This window comes from Hyalella azteca, unplaced genomic scaffold (assembly GCF_000764305.2).
Source record: "Hyalella azteca isolate HAZT.00-mixed unplaced genomic scaffold, Hazt_2.0.2 contig3711, whole genome shotgun sequence".
Classification (NCBI taxonomy): domain Eukaryota; kingdom Metazoa; phylum Arthropoda; class Malacostraca; order Amphipoda; family Hyalellidae; genus Hyalella; species Hyalella azteca.
This window is the reverse complement of record NW_025933952.1, coordinates 109,767-123,355: the sequence shown is the minus strand read 5'-3', so window position 1 is coordinate 123,355 and position 13,589 is coordinate 109,767. Positions and strand designations below refer to the sequence as shown.

The following is a 13,589-nucleotide window of genomic DNA, read 5'->3' as shown; positions in this document are numbered from 1 at the left end:
CAAACAATTAGTAATCTAAAATTCACATTCAAACAATTCACCAAAACTTGAGGACATTAGAACCAAAATCAAATATAAAACAAACATAAATGAGACAGCATGAGCAGAAAGTACTACTACCTATTTACAGTTTGTCGAGGATAGGAACTGAAAGCTGCATGTAAACTGGGCTTCTGTTTTAAAAATGCCGGAAGCTTCTGTTTTAAATTTCTTTCTCGGCTTCTGTTCTGTTTGTTCATTATATATTTTTAAACAGGGATCCTGAAGGATCTAAATGACCAACCAACCAACCAATACAGAATTCCACCATGCTGACTACATTGCGTAAATCAGGTCATTCAGGTGGCTGTGAGCACATATGCTTGGTTGCCAAAATTAGTGTGGAACTATGGATAGGCAATATATACTCATGTTCATATAAGAAAATAAAATGGATCAAAAAGCTTACCACGTAACACCTTCCACGGCAGTGACCAGTGAGATACTGAGCTAAAAAAAAACTGCACTGCCATGAATGATTGGATCCTCTCTCGGACGTGGGCCTCGGTTCGGAATCCAATGCTGAGTTGGCGATTATATTCAATAGTCGTTTATCTTTAGTTGACAAATTATTGCAGTGAATATGTTCTAAAATATAAAAAATCAAATAAACCTTCACAAAAATTCTCATGATTTTGCCAATGCCAAAACAAAGTTTTCAATACCACACAAAGTTGTGAGAAAAACTGCAATTTTTTCAAGGCATACGGGCACATCATGCTTTCATGAAAAGATTTGACAAGGCGGTGTCAAACACTTTTGTTTTGGTCATGTCAAAATCGCTTTCACAATAAATTGATTTCATCCACATTCCATACTAACATTTAAATGCTGGAAAGTTGTTTCAAATTATATACACTCATTGATACGCCTCCAGATATAAATTTTTTCATGTTTTTTCCCCATTTTGTCAATATTGTCTAAATAACTTCACTTCAGATTATGAATGATTTCGTCTCCCATTGCACGCTTTTGAACATCTCGTGTCTTTTAGACATTGTTCATTGTTGAAGCGGAAATTATTGCATTAAATAATGATTGAGCGCTTAGGCATGTACTATGAGGTGTATTTTAATAATTACATTTATTTAAATAAAATTTAATTTCTCATTCAAAATTTCAATTGAAATTTCCAACTTAACATTTTTTAAATATAATTTAATTCTACAGCATGTACCATGTCATGTATGGTAGTATAAAAAAATTAAATTTAATTCAATGAAATTTAAGTTTGATTTATTTCATAAATTTAATTTAAATCTACAGCTGCAGCTGGTAAAAATGATCATCATGGGAGTGAAAATAAAATTGTATTAAAATTAATTGTAATTTTATTAAAATTTAATAGTGATGATATATCAGGATTTCAGTCACACAAATTTGAGTACGAGTATTTAAAATTCATTTGATACATGAACAAATTCAACAGACAATTAATTTTATCAATAGATAAATACGCTGCAAGAATTATTGATAGGTTAATAATAAAAGAAACATCATTTAAAACAGTAGCATAATATATAGGACCAGCACTTAAACAAGTAAGCAAGAGATATTTGTGATTCTAATGCTCAATGTTTACTAAGGTTATATTGACCAAACAAAGCAACACATATGCGGCTCCCCAATGCATGTGTCAGTTCAATGGCTTAAGGGGACCGCCCTAGCTAAAATTTGAAAATTTTGAGTTTTTCTGTTTCTTATCTCATCTTAAAGGTTGTTTTCTTGCGCATCGAATGGTATAAGTATCGTCCCTGTACGTCAAAAAATGACTTTGTGACAGCTCCTCAAAGGGAGGCGGGTTTTAGGTCCCTTAACAAAACTCTACGAGGATAAATGACGCGCTGGTCACTCCACAAAGGAAGGCCTGGCATTAAGCAGCCAATCATGGCACTAAAGTGGGCATAGTCTTGTTTGAAAGAGCACCTGTCTCTTATACACATCTAGATGTGTATAAGAGACAGACCTCATACTGCTCTCACGGCAAATCTATCTCCTCCTACAGTTTTCAAGCTACAGCAATGAGACATATACCATTCGATTCGTAAAGACCAGGCCTATCGACTCTAACATCACTTTTTTGAATTTCGGTCTGGTTTGTTTTTTATATGGGGGAGAAGGGAGGGGAGGGGTGAAAAATGAGAAAAAATGGGAAAAATAGAAAAAAACGCAATAAAAAAAACTAGATGGAAAATGAAAAAAGTGATGTTAGAGTCAATAGATATGGTCTTTACGAATCGATTGATACGTGTCTCGATGTTGTAGGATGATATTTGTAGGAGGAGATAGATTTTCTAAAGTACCTACCCCTTTTTAGCCGTTTTCTATGAATTTCACGTTTTCTATCAATTTTTTCGAAAAATTCATAGGAGCAAAATGTTTTTTTTACATTTTACGTATGTATGTGAAGTTTCATGACAATCGGATAATAACTGTAGAAGTTTTCTTATGCTAGGGCGGTCCCCTTAAGACCAAATCGACACTCCTCCAGACAAACAACCTAACTTTTCTCTCAACCAAACCCACTAATACCTCCTTCAATACCAAAGGGATCTGCTCGAAATTTGGAATACAAGTATATATTATCATTGTCCTGTGATAGAAATAATTACCAATTGCTTATTGCTCTGTAGTCAATGGAGTCTTTAAAATGACAAAATGGTTACATTTTAAATATTTAGATGACGATGAGTGAGATCATCTGAAGGATTGTAAAAAAATTGTTTCTTGGCATAATGAATAAAGATCCAAATATATTTTAAACCTCCATCAGAAATTGTGCAAGTGTTAAATAACTTGAACTATGATTTGCAGCCAACATTTGTTTATATATATATATATATATATATATATGATTTGCAGCTAACATTCCAGTTCCTTACAACTAACAAAGAAATCGGCCATGATGGCCAAAAATGAGTGAAAGATGAGGCTTATTGAATTGACTCGTATCACTCAGTTAATAATTATAACCTTAAATATTTTTTAATGAAAACATGAGTGATGATCCGTGCTCGTCCGACTGCCTCCAGAGTCTGCACTCATCCGACTACCACCAGCGTCTGCACTCGCCTCTCAGTGCTCACCAGGGTAAAGACATCAAAGCCTTTAGCATACTATATTGCTGTTTGCATATGCCAAATAGAAAGGTAAATGTATCTGTTGATGCAAATAGAAATTAATTATCTAAAATTTAACTTTATTACCTTCTGGATAATATGAGATGAAGGAAGTAGCATTGTAGCAGGGTGCATACAGAAAAAAATTTCATGACTTTTCCATGACCTGGTTCTTGTAATCTTTGAATGTTAACTGAAAGAGAGTAGTCGGCACAGCAGAACCAAACATTGCCAGAACATGTCCAAGATGTGTATCAAACTTATGCATCCACTTGTTTATTTATTTGATCTTGCAATTTCATTATGAAACCATTTTTTTCTGTTGGTTACAAATGGAACTGCTCTCCATTAATGGATTAGCACACGCAGCACAGAAAAACGCTTCCTTTTTAGCGCATTTTCTCATTTATGGAAAAAATGCACTATTGTGCTTGCCATGTCGGTCTGTCTGTCTGTCCGTCCGTCCATCCGTGACCTCAAGTTTTCATCAACAAGAAAATGCACTCTCTGTCACTCACTGCAGCGAGTACTGAGTTATATTTTTTTCTTCATTTATTGGCAAATTCCATGCCTTTCCATACCCTGAAATGAAATCCCATTACTTTCCAGGCCTGGAAAATTAAAAATCAAATTCAATGACTTTTCAGGTTTTCCATGACCAGTGCGCACCCTGAAGTAGATATTGCCGCATAGTGGCAAAGCAGAGAGTTTTTTAGACTCCTTCAAGTTCAATTTGAGTCCTATAAGTAGACCAGCAAAGTATCATGGATACCAGCATCATTATACATAAGATATTGGTTTTAAATCTGAAGTAAATAAGGAAATTTAAAATGAACTGATTCTAAAAAATTGATAGTTTGTCAGTTGTCACTATGGTTATCGGTAACTAAACATGAATGTCTAACCTCACGCGTTGCGGTCATTGGTTCAAGTCGAAAAGATGGACGTCATTTTTTACTCACCCCTTTAAGCTCTCCATTCCCTACCCCTTTCTTCCAACTAAAATTTTTGGATCAAAATTGAACCCTAGGTGGATTGAATTTAATATATGAACCACCAATTTTAGAATTCCATCCTGGCCTATATGTAGCTCTCAAAGCTACGCGCTACAACATGTAGTTACGATTGTAGCATATAAATGATAGATCAATATGGCACATTGGCCATATTGCTTGATCGTGAATCTCACTAAATTGTGATTTGTGGAGAAGCATAATTGGCAACCCGCATCCAGTCACATGCACCTTGGCTTCTTTGGTGATGATGGTGCATGAAATCACGTCCTCAACCTATGTTAAGCAACTTGTGCCACACTTTACAGTCTGGATCAGAAGTAACTATATCCCATGATCATCAAAGATGGAGACTTGGGAAGATAAAATTTAATCCTTTATTTGCAAATTGTACGCAGCAGCTTGAAACATACATTCACATATTTATATTTATTCCTTAAATCCTAGCCATAAGCTATCCTGTTTAGGTTATTAAGTTTCCAGTCAAGGCACAAGTCTTGAAGGCAGCACTGCACTGCAGCAGTACTATCTGAGCATCAGTATTGGCATTATGGCAATTGTAGGTACCATCAGTCCATTAGCACTAGCATATGATTAGTGGACAAACAGAAGTACACATCAATCATCATTTCATAAATTAATCACAAGCTTTGTTGTACTTGTACAATTGTGGAGAATTAAAACAGCAGTTCTCAGTTCTGAGATGGGATCCTCTAATATTTTATGTGCTAACAGCTACCTAATTCAAATCAAATATAACTGAATTATTTGCACCCACTGACCCACAGGAAATGAACAAGGTCAGTACTAGGTAGTGGTACAACATGGTACTTGTACATTTCAACAGTATTACTAGCCACTGGCCAAGTATACCGACTGTAAATTGCAATTGCCATGAAAGACATGAATGATGAATGGCCATTGGCATTTGGCATTGTCCACACTCCACAGTTCCTATAAAAAATCTATAATCACTAATGGTTTTACCTAGCGCAAGATATTCAACTATTTTTCACCAAAATCAAGTTAAATGGTAACAGAAAAAAAATACAAGTCTGGCATATGTTGCTATTCAACCGACTCCTAATTTCATGAATGATGATTACACAAAACTTTCCTCGGTTCTGAGTTCTGACACAGTTATGAGCACTCCAACCACAACGCGTTTCATGGACAAACTGACCTACTCAGTGCACACCTGCGTTCCAACTAGAAATGGAACTATTGTGAATTAGATTTGCAACTTTGCAGCGCAATCACACAGAAATTACTGGTGGCGTTTCACAGTTTTACTTTCATTCCTATGATGCTCATTTTTACCGGTTTAAGCTGTAGAATTAAATTAAATTAAAAAATTAATTAAAATTAAATTTTACTAAATCAAATTTTATTATTTAATACAATAGATGGTACATGCTGTAGAATTAAATTATATTAGAAAAATGTTGAATTAAAAATCTGATTATATTTTTTAAATTAAAAATTACCTAATTTTTATTAAATTAAATTTTATTATTAATGCACTATATGGTACATGCTCTATGTTTTATATAATGAAATAGAAATAGTTTCCCATTTTAAACAAACATTTTCTAAAAGACACAAAACATTCAAAAACGAGCAATGGCAGGCAAAATCATTCAGAATTTGAAGTGAATTTATCAAGATAAATTCAACATAATAGGGCAAAAAATGGAAAAAATTCAAATCTGGAACGTATAAATGTGGTTTTTAATTAAAAAAAACTTTTAATCATTTAAATCTCAGAATGGAATGTGAATCAAATCTATTTATAGTGAAATCAAACTAGACACAACCAAACAAAAGTGTGTGTGACACCATCTTGTAATACGTAATGGTAAAAGCACGATGTGAATGTACGCAGTGAAACATTGGCAGACTGGCAGTTTATCTCATAATTTTGTGTGATATCAAAAACTTTGTTGGTATTGTCCAATTGCGAGAATTTTTTACGAATGTGTGTGTTTTTTTTATTTTAGAACGTATTCATTGCAAAAATGTGTTTACTAGCCTACAGATAAACGACTAGTAGTACCGTCAACCGGGGCTACTCGGGACAGATTTGATCGTTTTTTTGTTAATAACTTCTTAGGATGAAACATTTCATAAACAAATTTAAGCTCATTTTATATCTCTTTGCCAGGGCTATCGAATGGCATTGTCAAGAAAATTCCATATGCTATTCCTAAGGTGCCAGACGCAAAATAAAGATTTTGTGCTACTGGGGACAATGGGAATAAAACTTCATTTCAAAACATTTGAAGCATGCAGAGCGTACTCATCCATTACTAACAGTACTCTGACGTCCTCCTCTTTCATTGTAGATGATGTAGGGGTAGAATAAATGACATTTTCTGTGATTTTTACTTGTTTTTCCTTTAATGATATGATATTACCATAAACATTAATTACCCTCAACTGGGGTGACTTTGGCCTTGTTTTTGATTCATGCTGGGGTCCTAAAGGCAGGGTCATAAAAGCCGGGGTCATAAACGCCAGGGTTGTAAACCAGGTCATAAACTCCAGATCCAGAGTGACTTTGGCCATTGTTTATGACCCCCTTTGGCCATCATTATGAACTTGGCATACAGGATGGCTTGTAATTTGTGTGAGGATAAGTGAACTTTTTTTTTCGCTCAGTGAGGTAAATGTAATCAATATTCTTTGTTTTTAATAAATTTTTTCTTAACTGGAGCCTTTGCTGAGATTCTACCGTAAATGCGTTTTTGAGGGTGTCCCGAATAGCCCCAGGGGGGTGTGCTGAATAGCCCCAGGGGGGTGTCCCGAATAGCCCCAGGGGGGTGTCCCGAGTAGCCCTGCCATGCGGAAATGGCTGCCATTTCATTTTGGAATGAGATAGACAAATTCTGTCAATTACGTTTTCAAGCCGACACCTGTGTGTAACTTTTGTGTAAGTAAAATTTTTTAATACGGCGAATATTTTTTTGCTACATACCTTAGCAGTTGTAACTTTACAAAATATAGTTTTTCACCATTTTTTCAGGAATTTTTCAAAGCAAGTAAATGTAGTATTTTTCAACTTCCTTTATACTACATAGATAGGAAAAATGTCGACGTTTATGCCACTATTTTTAGTTTTGCAATATTCCAATTAGTTTCGCTACTACAACAGTTTTACGACGTGTCGGAGGCCTGTCCCGAGTTAGCCGAGTAGCCCTGCTTGTCCCGAGTAGCCCCGGTTGACGGTAGTTAACTTGATTAGGCGTTGGCAACACGGGATTGTTTTTCAAACCACGCGCAATTTCAGAAGAGAAGCGCGGCAGTTTCTAATGAGCTCAGTTTATCAATTTTCACTGCAGTGGAAGGTGGTGTAACACGGTTGTAGGGTTGGTTTTTTGATACGTTTTCTTATATTAACATGGGAATATATTACCTAAACAGAATTCCACACTTATAGAATTCACGTCACGGTGACGGTAAGCAAGTGAGTGCAGCAGTACTATCTGAGCATCAGTATTGGCATTATGGCACTTGTAGGCATAGTGGCAAACCAGACTCCAGAGCTTTTTTAGAATCAGTTCATTTTTAATTTCCTTATTTACTCAAGATTTAAACAAACTTCTTAAGTATTGTAATGGTGGTATCCAGGATACTTTACTTGTCTACTTATAGGACTCAAAAATGAACTTGAGAAGTTGAGGGAGAGTCTAAAAAACTCTCTGCTTTGCCACTATGCTTGTAGGTAGTAGGTACCATCAGTCCATTGACCATTAGCCTAGCACTAGCATATGATTAGTACCTAGACAAACAGAAATAGGTACACATCAATCATCATTTCATAAATTAATCACAAGCTTTGTTGACATTGTTGTACTTGTACAATTGTGGAAAATTAAAACAGCAGTTCTCAGTTCTGAGATGGGATCCTCTAATATTTTATGTGCTAACAGCTACCTAATTCATATCTAATATAAATGAACTACTTGCACCCACAGGAAATGAACAAGGTAGGTACTAGGTAGTGCCGTAGTGGTAGCTACAACATCATCAACATGGTAGTGACTAGTGATGATGGTACTTGTACATATCAACAGTATTATTATTAATAATACTAAGTATTAGTAGCCACTAGGGGCTAGGGCACTAGCCAAGTATACTGACTGTAAATTGCAATTGCCACGAAAAGAATGAATGGTGAATGACCATTGCCCCATTCACCCATTGGCATTGTTCACGCTCCACACTCCACAGTTCCTATAAAAAATCTCTAATCACTAATGGTTTTAGCCTACCTAGCGCAAGATATTAAACTATTTTTCACCCAAATCAAGTTAAATGGTAACAGAAAAAATACAAGTCTGGCATTTGTTACTATTCGACCTACTCCTAATTTCATGAATGATGATTACACTAAACTTTCCTCGATTCTGAGTTCTGACGCAGTTATGAGCACTCCATTACCACGACGCGTTTCATGGACAAACTGACCTACTCAGTGCTCACCTGCGTTCCAACTAGAAATGGAACTATTGTGAATTAGATTCGCAACTGCGCAGCGCAATCACACAGAAATGACTCATCTTGGTGTAAGATATGGTTATATGCGATTATCGAAATTAATCAACAAATACTACTAACGAACAACAGAATCTGCCTGCCTAGAAATAAAAGGTTGTTGAAAATTATTACGGGGAAACAAATATCACGCACAGATTATATTCGTTAGATCGAATCCGCAACATTGCAATAGTGATTAATTCACGAGACCACGAGTTCGCACGAGAGTTGAACTATGTTTGGACAATTCATTCAACTATTGACCTATACTATTCTGACGCAGCTTCTGAAATTTTTTCATCAGCGAATATTCAAATTCACATAACAGGATAACCGTGATTTTGCAATATCTTATAATATTCCCTGCATTGGTGGAATCTCAAGTTGAAACATTACTCAGTTATTTATAAAAAATTCACGAGACAATTCTCAAAAATGAAATCTCAAGTCGCAAACTACTTTTCAGAAATTGACTTCATTAGTCAAGCCACATTTGCTCAGATTTCACTATACCTGAAAGGCTGATAAAAGCTCACTGCGTACGATAGATAGGCTAAACGGCTTTTCAAAGAAGACACTAGAAAATCTCGTCAAATGCAGAAACACTCTAATGTTTTGCAAGGTTCTCTTATTCACGATTGTTGACTATTAATGTAAATTATTCAATTCTTATCAAGATTATTCAGTCTTTATGAAATAAATTTGATTTCGAGATTCAGCAGCATTCGTTAAAGTATAGAATGAGTTATGTTCATACAAGAGAACTGTCACAACATGGGCCACGATCCGCATTTATTGCAAGGAAACCCAGATCATTTTACAACAGGAGCCGAGGAAGTTGGGCATTATGGCGATAACGTTAAGATTATGGAAGTGATACACAAATTTCGCTGCCAAGTCAATAAATATCGCGCTAATCACCAATAGCGATCACTAATCTTGACGCGATAACTAGTCAATTTCAATCGTGTGAAATTGCATCGAAATGGCTTTTCGGTCCTTAAAATGGTATTTATAGCGATTTGAAAACACGTGCATGTTTCCACAAGACACGCATCTAGAAATTAGCTCGTGCATTTTGAGTCCCACTTCATCCAAACCTGACCGCCAACCAATTCGTTAGTTACACCGGAAAAAGGGTTTACAAACAATTACCATTTTGTTCGAGCATTCATTCCATTTTACTCAATATGTTGAGAGATACGTAGTCTCCAGTTGAGATACGTAGTCTCCCCTAACTAAATAACGGGAAGTGATGAGATCATGAGGCCTAGAGGGGAGTGAAGGGTCCAATTATTCTCTCATTTGTCCGTCTTCCTCATCATCCTCTTCAGCCCCTCTGATGTAGAGGACGTTATTGCAGCGCACCAAAACTTCACCCAAGCTGCCTGTGCTTTGGCCTTCAATGTATTCTTCAGTGTTGGCAAGCTGTGGACAAACATGGTAAGTTAGGTTAGTATAGTGCACCAATCTCTCGTCATGCATAACGACGGAGACATCAAATTTGACTGTTAGATCTCGATTCTTTTTTCAATTGCCATACTTTTACAGTGCTTTAAGTAATATTTTCTATGTCAGAAAAACAATTTGAAAGATGGCAGGGTACAAGTTTTGACTCAAAATGCTATTAAAAACAAAAAATTCTGCCATAATTGCTTCAATAACGGACGAGCAACATCTCGAGCATTAATTCCAAACCAGCAACACCCATGTTAATTTTAAGGGAACTCAGGCAGGCATAATCTATCATAATGTTGGAAAAAGCTGATGTTCCACAATACTGTATCATCAAAAAGGATGCTGAACAAATTTTCACTGAAATCACCAGCTGTGCATCAGAAGAGTAAGATACTATGCACTTCAAAAAGCTCAAAGAGCAACGTTTACTGTTGCAAGTCAAACTTGCTGATGCTCCTGGGAACAACAGTAATTAACCTTGCAATTACTCTTCCCACGCCTCAACCTGAACAGGAAACACCTTATTCAGATCAAATGCCAAGGTATGGGGATGCTAACAATACAGCAAAATATTCATATTAGGTAAGAGAAACTACTGTTACACCTACCTTAAATGTAATGCAAACTTTTTTTCTTTTTTAATTCAAGACCAAAGACACTAAACAAGGACAATTATACAAACCACTAATGAAACCTTAAAACGTTATGTTGCCCTCATATGATACATATATATGTAGGGTCTCAACTTTCATGATCATGAGGAGCAGAAAGACAAATGAGACACTAATAATGTGAAACAGTATTGCTTCCATCTAATCAAAATTTTTTCAATGCAGGAACAGGTAGTGTTGACATAATGATGCAGTTGAAATGTGTATGAATAGGATGTTTTATAATAACCTCTCCATGGCGATTTTTCGCATTGCATGACATAGGAGTTGCTAAAGCATACACTTAAAAAATTACAAATTACATAAAATATTAAATCACTGATCACAAAAATAAACACACGGCCAAAAAAAAAATTTAAAGTTGACTGTATCACTGAATTCTTTATCCATGTTGACAACTAAATGTTTCAATACGTACATTGCAAAAAAATCATGTTTGTACATTTTTACTCAACTTATGCATGTAGGTTATCAGTCATGACATGGGAATAAAATTTAAAACTTGAAATCTCCAATTAAGATATCACTTCCAAAGAAATTATCAGCTTCCTACCATCATTTTATAATGCACTTGCTGTAACAATCAACACAAAATTGAAAAAGAAAGCAAATTCACCAGCAAAATATGTTCACAATAATCACTCAAGTCATAAATTTGTGGCAAAGCAAACTTGCTGATGCTCCTGAGAACAACAGTAATAACCCTTGCACTTGATCTTTCCCGGCTGCACTCCAAAATCAAGATGATTCTAAATAATAATTGAATGCAATGGGAGTTCATAATGCTGGCTTCCATCCACAAAGCAAGCCATTCCAATAACTTCATTAATATACATATTCAACTTATAAATATTTCAGAACATAGCATCACAGACCACTTTGCTACAACAGTAAGCTGAATAACCTTATCATGTTAACAAGTTTAAACATAAAGTGTGGCATGAGAAGAGCTTGATGCATAGTTATTTTACCTGCATGTTCATATATCCATCAACGGACACAAGGATGCCCTTGTACTCATGGCCCCATTTTAGCTTCACCACCACAGCCTGACCAGTGAGCTGGTTCAGGAAGGGCTTTGGGTTGATGGGAGTGGGGACAACAGCAGCCTGAGGAAGACACAAGACATTATTATACAGATAAGCTAATAAAGGGAATTACATTTGATTTTAACAAATTGAGAAAGCTTTATACATACAAAAGAAATTCACAGGAGGTAGCTCTTTGAATGGGTACTGGTACCTAATTGAATTTATTTATATGGTAAATTTTTGCAAAGCAGGCAATTATACTCCAATAAAATATCACAGAAAATTTTCAGAGTTCAATAATATGATAATAGATTTTAGATGTAGATCTTAAAAAGTTTGGCATACAACATTTACATAGCCTCAAACACAAACCATGGGAAGAGCTGTGCTTTATTGGAAGGAGAATTCAAGTGATAAAAAATGGTAACTTGAAAACAAAAGGGTTACACAAAGGTTAAGAAAAGGCCAGAAGCACAGAATTTTTCCTTTGCAGTTGGTGTTTTAGCAATTTTGCTAACAATACAATAGGAGCATTAGGAGGTAAGTCGTCTAGTCATGGCTTGAAAAGTTTATACATTTGTTCTGTTACTTCTGTGCCACTAAAATGGACAGTTTCATCTTGTTCAAGGCCAAGGGCTTTGGGTTGATGGGAGCTTTTGCCACTTTTTTCAAGCTTTTTGCCACTGGCATAAAATATATTTACCTTTCAAGCTGCAAATGAAGCTTTCTTGACATTTTTAGAATCAAAAGATTCCTGCTAGATGAATAATCAACTATCTAATTGTCAATGAAAGTGCACAATCAGGCCATGAGATTAAAAATGTATTAAAAATTAGTCACTTTGGAGCTGCAAGATTTCAGTGACAAGTAAGAAAATACCAATTCTATTTTGTCAGTTTTTCCGGTTTGATCCAGAAAATTTATGCACATCTTTAGAACTCAGAAGATTTTTTCTAACATTTCTCTTTGAAAAATCTGGATTGGAATTTTTCATTTTTTCTAAATCTTGTAGCTCTGAAGTTAAAAATTTTGAATAGATAAAGAATATTACAGCTTGATTATGCAATATTAATAACAATTAATTGGAAGGTGAATTATCTGGTAGAAATCTTGCAGTCCTCAATAGTCAATATGGCAGGAAAACCCCAGATTGGGCTTGTAAGGCAGATCTATTCCATTCCAATAAATAGTAAATACCGTTTAACATGTATTTTGATACCATAAAATGGGGTTACTTTGACCACTTTTCATTTTTTTAACAAAAACCCCCAAAACTCAAAAACGATTTGACATAAAAAAATTTTGTCAATTCTCGGACAAATTAACGGCCGGACTCGCGGCCGGTCTCACGGCCAATTTCCAAAATCAATGATCAAGGAATATCTCTCAAACCAATGAACTTAACTCGATGAAACTGGGTACACATATTCATTAGGACCAAACGGTAATGTTTAGCTCGTGAATTTTTTTTGTAATTTTGCCTTCATTTGTTTTTACCATAGGTATATGACTATACGGGCCGAAATTTACAGTGATCATGAATTTCTTTCAAACTATTGAACAAATTTGAACGAAATTTTGAATTTACAGTCCTAACTACCAAACGGTAATGTTTAGCTCGTGAAAATTTATTCGATTGTGCCTTTGTTCGCTATTTTTTATATTTCACCTTTATTCGTGATTTAGACAGCTATACGTGCTTAAATTCGCAGTAAGCAA

The 13,589-nt window shown here is 35.4% G+C and overlaps 1 protein-coding gene across 1 annotated transcript; it reads right to left on the bottom strand.

The window, feature by feature from the left end:
• Positions 1 to 9,867: 9,867 nt before the first annotated feature.
• Positions 9,868 to 11,996, bottom strand: LOC108678071 (small nuclear ribonucleoprotein F-like; the record flags this gene model as incomplete). The annotated part of the gene is made up of 2 exons (XM_018166409.2): positions 9,868 to 10,138; positions 11,811 to 11,996. Coding segments are annotated over 2 exons (321 nt in total), but the record flags the coding sequence as incomplete, so codon positions are not given.
• Between the last annotated feature and the right edge of the window lie 1,593 nt (positions 11,997 to 13,589).